Source organism: Triticum dicoccoides, chromosome 5A (genome assembly GCF_002162155.2).
Source record: "Triticum dicoccoides isolate Atlit2015 ecotype Zavitan chromosome 5A, WEW_v2.0, whole genome shotgun sequence".
Taxonomy (NCBI): domain Eukaryota; kingdom Viridiplantae; phylum Streptophyta; class Magnoliopsida; order Poales; family Poaceae; genus Triticum; species Triticum dicoccoides.
Genome location: NC_041388.1, coordinates 72,079,591 through 72,092,130, shown reverse-complemented (window position 1 = coordinate 72,092,130; position 12,540 = coordinate 72,079,591). Strand labels below are relative to the sequence as shown.

At 52.0% G+C, this 12,540-nt stretch overlaps 2 protein-coding genes across 2 annotated transcripts in view; both read right to left on the bottom strand.

Annotated features, from left to right (window-relative positions):
- Positions 1 to 2,979: 2,979 nt before the first annotated feature.
- LOC119297012 (myosin-2-like) lies at positions 2,980 to 4,740 on the bottom strand. Its single transcript, XM_037574980.1, has 3 exons — positions 4,272 to 4,740; positions 3,702 to 4,159; positions 2,980 to 3,611 (listed from the first exon to the last, which is right to left on the bottom strand). Exons 1-3 carry the CDS (start codon positions 4,500 to 4,502, stop codon positions 3,164 to 3,166), a joined length of 1,137 nt encoding a protein of 378 aa, XP_037430877.1. The 5' UTR covers positions 4,503 to 4,740; the 3' UTR covers positions 2,980 to 3,163.
- A 237-nt stretch (positions 4,741 to 4,977) lies between these two features.
- LOC119299386 (protein PEP-RELATED DEVELOPMENT ARRESTED 1 homolog, chloroplastic-like) overlaps positions 4,978 to 12,540 on the bottom strand; it is a 19,035-nt gene continuing 11,472 nt past the window's right edge. Inside the window, exons 5-9 of the mRNA XM_037576617.1 lie at positions 6,315 to 6,458; positions 6,012 to 6,173; positions 5,842 to 5,907; positions 5,673 to 5,732; positions 4,978 to 5,579 (exon numbers count right to left, since the gene is read on the bottom strand). Of these exons, the coding sequence (XP_037432514.1) occupies positions 5,535 to 5,579; positions 5,673 to 5,732; positions 5,842 to 5,907; positions 6,012 to 6,173; positions 6,315 to 6,458 (477 nt within the window). The 3' untranslated portion in view covers positions 4,978 to 5,534. The remainder of the gene's footprint in view (positions 5,580 to 5,672; positions 5,733 to 5,841; positions 5,908 to 6,011; positions 6,174 to 6,314; positions 6,459 to 12,540) is intronic.

The window sequence follows — 12,540 nt, the reverse complement described above, 5'->3', positions numbered from 1 at the left end:
TGATGCCACTGCTGGGGATCGTAGGAGAAATTTAAAATTTTCTACGCATCACCAAGATCAATCTATGGAGTAATCTAGCAACGAGGGGAAGGAGAGTGCATCTACATACCCTTGTAGATCGCTAAGCGGAAGCATTGCAAGAACGCGGATGAAGGAGTCGTACTCGTAGCGATTCAGATCGCGGTTGATTCCGATCTAAGCGCCGAACCACGGCGCCTCCGCGTTCAACACACGTGCAGCCCGGTGACGTCTCCTACGCCTTGATCCAGCAAGGGGAGAAGGAGAGGTTGGGGAAGACTCCATCCAGCAGCAGCACGACGGCGTGGTGGTGAACGAGGAGCGTGGGAATCCTGCAGGGCTTCGCCAAGCACCGCGGGAGATGAGGAGGACTTGGGAGAGGGGGAGGGATGCGCCAGAACTTGGGTGCGGCTGCCCTCCCACCCCCCACATATATATATGGGCAAGGGAGAGGAGGGCCGCCCCCCTCAGATCCAATCTGAGGAGGGGGCGGCGGCCAAGGGGGGTTGCCTTGCCCCCAAGGCAAGGGGGGCGCCCCCCCATTAGGGTTCCCCCAAACCCTAGGCGCATGGGCCCTAGGGGGGAGGCGCCCAGCCCACTAAGGGGCTGGTCCCTCTCCACACACAGCCCATAGGGCCCTCCGGGGCAGGTGGACCCTCCCGGTGGACCCCCGGAACCCCTTCGGTGGTCCCGGTACAATACCGGTAACCCCCGAATTATTCCGGTGACCGTATGATGACTTCCCATATATAAATCTTTACCTCCGGACCATTCCGGAACTCCTCGTGATGTCCAGGATCTCATCCGGGACTCTGAACAACATTTGGTAACCACGTATACCTATTCCCTATAACCCTAGCGTCAACGAACCTTAAGCGTGTAGACCCTACGGGCTCGGGGGTCATGCAGACATGACCGAGACAACTCTCCGGTCAATAACCAACAGCGGGATCTGGATACCCATGTTGGCTCCCACATGCTCCACGATGATCTCATCGGATGAACCACGATGTCAAGGATTCAATCAATCCCGTATACAATTCCCTTTGTCTATCGGTACGATACTTGCCCGAGATTCGATCGTCGGTATCCCGATACCTTGTTCAATCTCGTTACGGGCAAGTCTCTTTACTCGTTCCGTAACACATCATCCCGTGATCAACTCCTTGGTCACATTGTGCATATTATGATGATGTCCTGCCGAGTGGGCCCAGAGATACCTCTCCGTTTACACGGAGTGACAAATCCCAGTCTCGATTCGTGCCAACCCAACAGACACTTTCGGAGATACCTGTAGTGTACCTTTATAGCCACCCAGTTACGTTGTGACGTTTGGTACACCCAAAGCACTCCTACGGTATCCAGGAGTTGCACAATCTCATGGTCTAAGGAAATGATACTTGACATTAGAAAAGCTTTAGCAAACGAACTACACGATCTTGTGCTAGGCTTAGGATTGGGTCTTGTCCATCACATCATTCTCCTAATGATGTAATCCCGTTATCGACGACATCCAATGTCCATGGTCAGGAAACCGTAACCATATATTGATCAACGAGCTAGTTAACTAGAGGCTTACTAGGGACATGGTGTTGTCTATTTATCCACACATGTATCTGAGTTTCCTATCAATACAATTCTAGCATGGATAATAAACGATTATCATGAACAATGAAATATAATAATAATAACTAATTTATTATTGCCTCTAGGGCATATTTCCAACAGTCTGAAGGTCCGGAAAATGTTCCACCACGTCCAATACAGTAGCATGGGCTGTAGGGAGGCTCCCTAGCCTTAATGGGCCAGGGGGCACCAGCCCCCCCAAGGCCCATGCGCATGGGAGAGGGGAAACCCTAAGGGGGAGGGCCTCCACTTGACTTGGGAGGCACTCCTCCCCCCCTTGGCCGCCGCCCCCAACCCTAGATGGGATCTAGGGGGGTCGGCCCCCTCTCTGCCCACCTATAAATAGTGGAGGGGTGGGAGGGCGGCCATACCCTTGCACCTGGTGCAGCCCCTCCCCTCCAATACCTCTCCTCCTCCGCATGAGCTTGGCGAAGCCATGCCGGAGAACTGCCACTCCATCACCACCACGTCGTCGTGCTGCTGTTGGACTCTCTTCCTCAACCTCTCCCTCCTCCTTGCTGGATCAAGGCGCGGGAGACGTCTATGTTCCGTACGTGTGTTGAACGCGGAGGTGTCGTCCGTTCGGCGCTAGGATCATCGGTGATTTGGATCACGACGAGTACGACTCCATCAACCCCGTTCTCTTGTACGCTTCCGCTTAGCGATCTTCAAGGATATGAAAATGCACTCCCTCTCTCTCGTTGCTAGTATCTCCTAGATTGATCTTGGTGACACGTAGGAAAATTTTTAATTATTGCTACGTTACCCAACATATTGGAGCTAGCCTGACCTTGTCAATGACACTTAAGAAGACTTCATGCATGTATCCCTAAGAACCAACGCCTCGAAGCCGCAATCGGCGTCGTAGAACCTTCGAATCGATCAGAAAAACTAATCTCACCGCCCCCGAGAAGCTGAGGACTTTAAGTAAGATCTTAATCTAGTCCCTCTCGATGAACGAACTTGAGGAGAATCAGGGCCTGAAAGACTGACTAAAAGAAAAGGTGTCACCATCCATTTGAACATCGCCCTTGCGAGGGCTAAACTTGTAACCTACCTACTAACAAGAGCTGAGGCACCATGATTCTCCTCCTCGTCACCGGCTGCCGGAGCAACAGGTAGAAGCATAGGCTCGCCGGCGGAGACCGAGAGAAGAAAGACTTTAACCTTTAGCAAGCAATGGCAAATCTGTCATGTTCTATTTCTTTGCCAGGATCTGCTGTGCCTATTAAAAATATTGGCATCCTCGTGATAACATAAATTTCATAAAAACGTTCGCTTTACCATGCTTAAAAATCTAACGTTTGCATTTCCCTTTTCCAAATGATCCTTGGACATCAGAGATTCAGAAATTTCGCAGCAGGTCATCTAGGTCAGCACTTCACACCAACAACATACACCACACATTAAGTCAGGAAAACTCTTCCGTTTCATCTTCATCTTGCCATGTACGTTGGTCACTGCAATTTTGCTTTCATTCATGTACAACACGAGCGGCGGTCCAGCAGCATCTGCGTGACTATCGGCGGCGGCGAAAGCAGCAGCAAGAGAAGGAACACGAGGGAAGGCTAGGGAACTTGCACGAGGGGAGGCTAGGGAACTTGCACGAGGGAAAGCTAGGCAACTTCATGGCGCAGGCGCAAGTGCAGCACCTCTTGGGGGCCCTGAACTTCGGCGCCTTGATCGTCCTCCACCAGCCGCACCACCGGCGCCGGCCGCCGTGGGCAGGCTGCTGGTCGTGGCTCTTCTCCGAGTGGACGCGCTTCTTGAGCTCCGCGTTTGTCTTGCGCAGCCGCGCCTCGTACTCCTTCTTCCAGGCGGCGAACTGCCGCCTCAGCATCTTGAGCTCGTCGACGGACATGGTGCCCGGCTTCACCTCGGCCACCGCCCTCGCGGCGTGCTCGAACGCCTGGGTCTCCCGCGCGTACTCGGTCGCGAGGTGGTGCTCCGCGTGGCTCGGCTTCGAGCTAAGGACGGCGGCGACGGCGAGCTCGCCCGCGTGGCTCGGCTTCGAGCTAAGGACGGCGGCGACGGCGGGCACGCCCGCGTGGCTCGGCTTCGAGCTAAGGACGGTGGCGACGGCGGGCTGCTGCTGCTGGGGCTTCACGGACGCTCCTCGAAACAGGCTCTCGCCCCGCTTCACGGCCGCTTCCTCCGCCCTCGTGGGCGCCGGAGCTCGCTCGGCCTGCGCAACGCCGTCGGATAAGGTTGGCTCCCGGCGGTGGCTCGTGGAACCGATTTCTGCTCTGGCCGCCGCAGCAGCGGCAGCAGCCTGAGACATCTGCAGCGCGGCGGTCTGCCTCTGCAGCTCCTCCTCCACGGCCTTCATCTTGGCCTCCCACTCGGCGAGCCGGGCCTCGTAGAGCTCCACCTGCTGCCTCAGCCCGGCGATCTCCTCCTCCTTGAGCCTCACGTCGTCGTCCTTCTGCTTGGCCTCCTCCTCCGCCCGCACAGCCCTTCTCTCCAGCTCCAGCTCCACCGCACGCCTCTCCGCCTCCCTCGCTTCTTCTTCCTCCTGGCGTACGTCCACAGGCGGCCAAACCATTAGTAATTAGTCAATGGCATGCATGCATGCATGGCATCGCGCGGCACAATGCTACGTAAAATAGAGCACATCACGTACGTACCGGCGGTGGGGGGAGCGGGGCGAGCGGTGGGCGCTGACTCCACGGCGCGTCGGAGGCGGGCCTGTGGATGGAAGGAGGCCGGCCCCTGACGGTGGGGCGCGTGGGCAGCGCCGGCGGCTCCTCCTCCTTGGGCTTGTCTTCGAGCTTGCCTATCCCTCTCTGCCTGAGCGCGTCCAGCATCAGCTCCATCGAGCTCAGCGCCGACGACAGAGAGGAGGAGGACGACGCCATCGGTCGCCCCCCACACGGATCAATCCCAAGTCAATGCACGCCGAATTGTAGCTGGACCACTCCGCTCTATTGCACCGTTGTCCAAAACGAGCGTCTCTGAATTCGTATGAGACGATCGAATCCCCTTGGCTTGTTCAGAACTCCGCCGTGATAACCTCGTCGGATCAGGAAGGGGGAGACGGATTGCGGGGAGGAACCGCGGCCGGAGAGAAGAGCCCGGCCGCGGGGCACTAGCCAATCGCGGGCTCGCGCTGCATGGCTGGGGCGTTGGGTGCTTCTTTTCTCTAACATTTCTGGCTCGGTTTGGTGTCTCTCTGCGTCTGGGCTGTGCAGGTTGCCAAGGTCGCCTTCAGCTGCAGGCATGGATGGTTCTCCGTGCCACGAGGGGATGGCCTTGCCAAATTTAGAAGAAAACGGTGAAGACTGATTGTCAAATCAAAGAAACAACCCTAAGTCGGACCTAGGGCGCAACATATGATGTCTTCACTCGAATATAAGTACCGTCTTTCTATAAAAGAGGACACTCAGAAAGTGTCTGGGCACCGAAGTCACCTAAACATTCATTCTAAGTTCTAACAACATAGTACATGAAAACATCTATGCAAATCAAAGTTACACAGGCTATACAAAGGAACACGATGAAACTAAACTATCTAAGAACCTTCCAAAATCCTACTAGCTTCCAAAACCATTTCTGGTAATAGTGGTAATGTCTTCAAAGAGCACCCACTACTCGGAGAAAGCTATAACTATCATCAATCTAGCCGTTCGATTGTGCTCCTCCCAAGCTTCCAACTTACTTCTGGACTGCGCTCGTCTGCACGTGATGATACAATAGCACCCTTCCCAGAAGACTGGAAGTAATTGTTGGCCTTCAGGTGCTCCTGTCACCGTTTCTTCCCCTCCATTTTGTAGCCAAGTAACTCACAGCCACCTATGGAGAAAATATCCCGATAGCTTGTACTATAACACTGTTCTTTTGTGCAAAATGTTTCATTTTTGTATTGCATATATGACTGATCACATGTAACACTAGAAGGCCATTTCCTGAAGAACTTTCAGTGTTGTTTGATGTACCTATAACAGTCAGATATGGAAAAGGGAATTATTTTTCCAGACAAGGGTGGCATTCAGGGCAACTTATAGTTCAATGGAATGAAGGTGGCTCACCCATTCTAGATGTTGTGCTGTAATACCAGATGTGTTCTTTGCATATATGCCGCCTAAGACCTTACCACAAGTTGAAGAAGTTGAATTACCACAATGTAAACTCATAAATACTTAACGGAAACTAATGCGCTCATTTCAAAGAAAATATATGTTTAAATTAGCATGATACCTTAGAAACTGTCTCGAGGAACATTCCAGGCCGGACAGGCTGTGGCTTGCGGCCTGTTGCATTTTCCTAATGTTCACGTAAACATGTGGAGTCAACAACAGTCCGGCTCATGTACATTATATGTGAACTTGGTGATGATAGACACTATCCAACTTGTATCCAAGCCTTACCCTTCCAGATGTCCCAGTTGAAGGTTCCAGGTCAGAATTTGGTCCGGCATTTGTGCTTTCAGTGTTATCAGCACCTTCCTCTTTGCCATGCATAACATCACTGATCATCTTCTCCACTGCTTTCCCTGGCTTGAGAGCGACCAGTTTGCTCAAGAAGTTCACCTGTTCATGAGGATTACAAACCAAACAGAGCACCTCTTACACCAGACCAAAGTAATTAAGGATATTCCAAGTCTACCACTACACATGGTATTGAAGATTGCAACTACGTTATTTTAGGAGTCCAACATATCTAAAACACACCTCTGCTTGAGGAAGGGTATTGAGACCACGATCATTTCTTTCATCTAAAAGGCCACCTCCCATCATATTTCGAGCTTCCTCTCTTACTATAACTAGTCTGGCCAGAAGTTTTCGATCAGGAATTGTGGGTCTGGTTTCCATTGACTGCAGCAATAGAGAAAAAATATGTCAAAAGATCAGGGAACTATTTGTTGACATGGATATCCAAATAAATTAACTACTTCAAGAAGCACTCTTCCTAACGTCTAGTCATAAACAAGAAGTGTACTGACATCACATGTGTCTAGTGAATTATGTCCGATGTTTCAGAATTTCAAATATTAATTACAGATTCAGTTTGCCATCAATCCATCATCACAGATTGAAGGATCAATTCAGATGACATGTATTTTAAGCTTTTTTGGGAACTGTATTTCATGTTTAGATAGGCAAAATGATCTCTTCTAAATGGCATGCAAAATGATCTCTTCTAAATGGCATTGGATGAAGGTACGAGGCTTTTCTTGTTCACCATCATTGTAAAATAAAATACCAGTCAATTATATTTCTCCAGAAATGGACCAGGGATTTATTGAATATTGATGCAAATAATGAAGTACTAGAAAATGTGTAGTTCACAATGTTAGTGTTGATAATTTCATATAATGGACAATGCGCAGTGTGTATCACATGCAGAATACACACCAGTTCACAGACTTAGTTTAGTCATTTTTGAGGATGCATCTCAGTTTCAACCAATTTCAGAGCATCAATAATGCAGGAACGATGATTTGTTTTATCTATTTGAGGGGAATGAATGATACTAAAAATTATGGAAACTGGACTCAGATTTTTATAAAGTACCCCCTCCGTTCCTGTGATTTAGGCGTATATTTCTCAGCGCCCACCCGAAGGAGAGCCTGTCGTGGTTCTAAGTCTGACAGTAGTGTAGGGGGGTAAATATGGAGAGGCAAGATCTTAGCTATGGAGAAGTTGTAAGCACGCAAGCTTTACGAGTTCAGGCCCTTCTCGGAGGAAGTAAATAGCCCTACGTCTCGGAGCCCGGAGGCGGTCGACTGGATTATGTGAATATGAGTTACAGAGGTGCGAACCCTTGTCTCGGAGGAGGGGGTGGCTTATATAGAGTGCGCCAGGACCCCGGGCAGCCCACGTTACAAAGGGTTCAATGTACATTAAGGCAGGGTGTTACTGGTAACGCTAGTAATAAAGTGCTATGATGATCATAAAAGCTACTTAATGACCGACCGTTAGCGTGCGGAGTGACTTCAGGTCTCCTGGCCGTCGAGTGGTTGGATCTTGGTCGAGTGATTGCTTCTTGGTCGAGCGTCTTCGAGTCTGTCGAGTGGAACACCTCCAAGTCGATTGAAAGGTGGTTTCTTCTAGAGATGTCCTTGGGTAGGGCAGTTAGGACAGGTCCATGATCCTACCCTAGGTACATAGCTTCATCATTAGCCCCCGAATGGATCGAGGTTTGACTGGGGAAGGAGTTGAGAACTTCTCTGACTCGTTTTTCATGCCGTGAGAATATCCTGTTTCAGATCAACGGACCTGAGTGATGACAGCAACTTCCTTTTCAGTCGCCTTGATCCATTCTTAATTCTTCGTCGAGTGGGTTTCTTTACTTGTAAGGCTCCGAGTGATGGTGCAGAGGAGATCTTTGGTCTGACAAGTTGTTTGCTGCGCGCAGATTTCGTGGGATCCGAATTTTGGGAAGCGCGCGAGACGGGGGAGGCCGCAATAATCGAATGGGATAGAGCGGAGCCGCCTCGATCCCCGCGCCACCTTTTTCGCCACGTATCGCGCGCGCGGTCGTTACGGGATTTGACAGAGCCACCTGGGCCTACCCGTCAGCCACTCGGAAGCGGCCTGATATAAAGCGCCGGACCGGAGTCTCCCGAACAGTGCATCTCATTACCTCTTCTCTTCCTCACGCCCCTCCGCTGCGCTCGCTCTCGCCCCAGCGCCACCGCACCGTACGCGTCTCACCGGCGACAATGGGGAAGGAGAAGACAGCGGCTCTGGAGCGGGCAAAGAAAGCGACAGCGAGGTCGAAGGGGAAGGCGACCAGCCGGGGCGGATCTTCCTCGCGGTCCGGCCTGCCGAGGGGCTGGATCCAGGGCGACTGGATCCACTCGAGGATCTTCCAAGAAGACCTCGACGACTTGGCCGAAGGGGGGCTGATCCCCTACGACTCGGCGCGGCTTCCGGGGAAGGAATCTGAGCCGCAGCCTCGGGAGGGTGAGCGTGTCCTTCTTGCCACCCACGTCGACCGTGGATTTTCCTTGCCCCCTCACCCCTTCTTCCGAGGGTTTCTGAACTTCTTTGGGGCACAACTCCATCATTTTACCCCCAACTCAATTGTTTATCTCGCCGCTTTCATTTCTTTGTGTGAGAACTTCCTGGGTTGTCGGCCTCACTGGGGTCTCTTCAAGTATATTTTCACTTGTCGCTCCCAGACAGTGAAAAAGGCTAATCCGAGTGACGAGAGGACCCAAGTGATCCAGATGTGTGGGGGTCTTGGCATCCAGACGAGAGGAAAAAGCTCCTTTCCGGCCATGATTCTTCCCGACTCAATTCGCGGATGGCAGTCGACCTGGTTTTACTGTAAAGACCAGTCGACGCCAGGGCAATCGACTGGCCTCCCTCCCTTTACCATGGACCGAGTGGAAAAACCCTTCCCTTTGAAGGTGCTCCCAGAGGAGAAGGCGCACGTGAAGGTGTTGGTCAACCGAGTGGTCCAGCTTATTCGTGACGGGGTCACTGGTATGGATCTCTTGGAGGTCTTCCTTCAGCGGCGCATCCAGCCTCTCCAAGCCCGAGACCATCCGATGTGGATGTATTCGGGTCTTGAAGACTCCACTCGGATCCACCCGGAGGAGGTCGACGACGACACACTGGAGAAGTGGTTGTCTGGCATTACCGGGAATAAGGACAATCCCAGGGGAGCCAGGAGAGTCCCTTCATTCGACCAGTCTCACGCACCAGAGCAGGTCTGATTTTGAGTTTTTGCTTGTAATCTGAATTCACTTGCGTAGCTGCCTATATTGCGTCGACTGACTTTGATCTACCTGCTTTCTTTCAGGCCATTATTGAAATGTATTCAATGCCCAACGGGGAGCAAGAGCAAGCTCTGGAAGGCGAGGCGAGTGGCGGCGAAAGTGGTGAGTGGACTTCCGATGGTGAAGGGGATGGAGGAAGCGACGACTCAAGCGATGGAGAAGAAGTCGAGTCGCCTCCTCGCAGGGAGAGGCGATCCAAGCTTGACCAAGAACGGCCGAGTGCCCGTGACAAGGCAACTGCTCCGGCTGGTCAGTCTTCGAAGCGCCCTCGGATCTCTTCACCAACCCCGACTGAGAAGGCGCCAAAGCACCCCAGAGTTGCAGAGCCGAAGACTCGGAAGGCGTTGCCGAAAATCAAGATTGATATCCCCGTCGCTTCCGCGTGAGTGCCTCTCTTTGCATTCACTCGACGCTCCGCGTTGTTTGTTTTTCTTGTTTTAATTGGACGAACTTTGGAACTGTCAGCGCTGCTACCTCCGGGACCTCAGCTTACAGGGACGAAGATGAGGTGATGGAGGATGCGGTCACTTCTAATCCGGGTATGATCCCTGCCATACTGTCTTTATTTTGGTCGATTCAACTGCAATGCATACCATTGGGTGATGTGATTTTGACGATTGAACTTTGCATAGCTCCCAACGTTATTGACCTCCCTGATGATGATGAAGAGCCCGAGAGGCCTTCGACGAGGAAAAATAGGCGAGCTCCTGCAAGCGAGGCGCTACAGACGACGCCGAGGGCGGAACCAGTTGTTCAGGACACTGGCGACGTCAATCGGGGTTCTGTTACCTTCGCTGAGCCGCTGTCGAGTGCCTTGCTTTCTTCGTCGACTGCTCAGGCCCCTGTCGGCCCGCCTTCAGTTTTTGCGACCCATCATGTCCCAGAGGACGAGGTGAATGCTGCTAAGGAAGCCATACGCCAGGCGGGCATTATGATGGAGAAGATGAAGACGGTGCGGGACGCCAGCCAAGCCGCCTATGATGCCAGCTCGGCTCTCCAGAGCAACGTTCAGGTTAGTTGGTCGCCGCTTGTTCTGTTAGGATATGCTACCTGAAGATTCTTTCTGAAAACCTTTGCATCTGTACACCCACTGGGTGCGCCGATTGAATTTTTGGACTAGTGGGGGCACACTGAGTGCACCCACTGAGTGTAGTCCCCGAGACTACGGTGGACTGCTGGCAGTCGACTGTAGTCTTTGTATTTTGCCGAATGTATAAACCAAACTGGTAGTTTGTCTCTTCCACTCGACTTCGGCGGGTCGGCCGAGTGGGATCAGAACCGGTGGGGGCACGCTAAGTGCACCCACTGGGTGTAGTCCCCGAGACTATGGTGGACTGCGGGCAGTCGACCGTAGTCTTAGTATTTATTGCCTTTGTTGTTTTTTGCTGTAAAAATAACTTCTCCCCTTTGATTTCAGAAATCTTGTGATCTTGGAGCTCGCTTTGCTGACTTGGAGAAGCAGCAGATTCAACTGAACCTTGACTTGGAGCTGGCCAGGACAGAGCTGCAAAAGGTCAGAGACGGCGCCGCAGGTAAGACGAGTTTGTCGACTGGTCAGTTTTAGGCTTGGGTACCCTTCTGCTATTTCTGAATCAATCATCATTTCTTTGCAGAAAAACTGAGAGAAGCTCTGGCAAAGAAGGATCAGGATTTGGCCGTTGCTCGTAAGGAGGCTGACGACAAGACTGCTCTGGCCGAACAGAAGCTGGCTTCGGTCGGCCAGTTGGAAGAAGAGAATACCAGGTTGAAGACCGCTCTGAATGACTCCAACAAGGAGTGCTCGGGCTGGAAGAAGGCGAATCTCGTCCAGGGTGAGAAAATGGAAGGCATTGCTCGCAGGAGGGATGATCTGGAGAGTTATCTGAGAAGTCTTGCCAAGAAGCTGTTCATCAAGCTTGAAGGTGCACATTCTATTCCGACTGACTTTTTTTTGAGTCGACTCAGTGTACGAAAATTGACTTATCCTTGGATCGTGAATGCAGAGTTTTGCCAGAACTTTGAAGAGGAGACTGGGCGGATCGAGCCTGGTTTGGATCCAATCAACTCTCCCGTGAAAGATGAAACTGCCATGAATCTGCTCCGTCTGGAATCTCGCATCGACAGTGCCGTGGACTACTTGGCTCGACTGAAGGTCGCCATGTCGCGGATTGACCCGGCACTTTGGCCAGAGGATGTACTCCAAAATGATATTGAGTCCCTGATGACTCGACTAAATGAAATCCCCGACCGAGTGCAGGAGTGGAAGAAGTCTGCTACTCGGTGTGGCGCTGACGTGGCTCTGTCTTTGGTTCGTGTCCACTGCAAGGAGGTGCGACAGGACAAACTGGCAGCAATCAAGGTCGCCAACACCCAGAAGCATGACTTCCGAACCTTTATGGAAACTTTCATCGCTGCAGCCACTCGGATAGCCGACGGCGTCGACCTGGATGAGTTCGTCGAGCCTGCCAGCCCTCCTCCCGCGGAGTGAACAAACTCTTATGTCCCACCTTAAATTTGCCTCGGAATGCCGAGTGGTTTTTGTAACCGTTAAACTTTTTCGGGCTGCATGTCCGAGTACTTCGATCTGTGATTTGGAACCTTTGGAATTTACCCGAACTTGGTTTACCGTTGAATATCTTTATGAATCTCCTGCTGAGTGAACCCATTCTTCATTCGAGACAACTTTTGCATTCGCAGCACAACTCCGAAGGAAAGGGAAGCAGTCGACCTATGTCTTGTATTTGTGGTGAAGCTCCCCAGGGGAAGGCGGCAGTCGACCCACACCCTGTTACTGCAGAGTGGGACGGAACGCACATTGTATTTGTGGCGAAGCTCCCCAGGAGAAGGTGGCAGTCGACCTGCCCCTCCTCGTCCTTGAGGAATGAGATGTGTTTCGTACTTAGGCGAGTTCTGGACTGCAGCTAAGCCCCCCAGTGGGAGGATTGCTCTCCACTCGGTAGGATTTTTTTTCAAACTTAGGCGAGTGCCGGACTGCAGCTAAGTCTCTAAGTGAGAGAACTTAGGCGAGTACTGGACTGCAGCTAAGCCCCCGAGTGGGAGGATTGCTCTCCACTCGGTAGGATTTTTTTTCAGACTTAGGCGAGTGCCGGACTGCAGCTAAGTCTCTAAGTGAGAGAACTTAGGCGAGTACTGGACTGCAGCTAAGCCCCCGAGTGGGAGGATTGCTC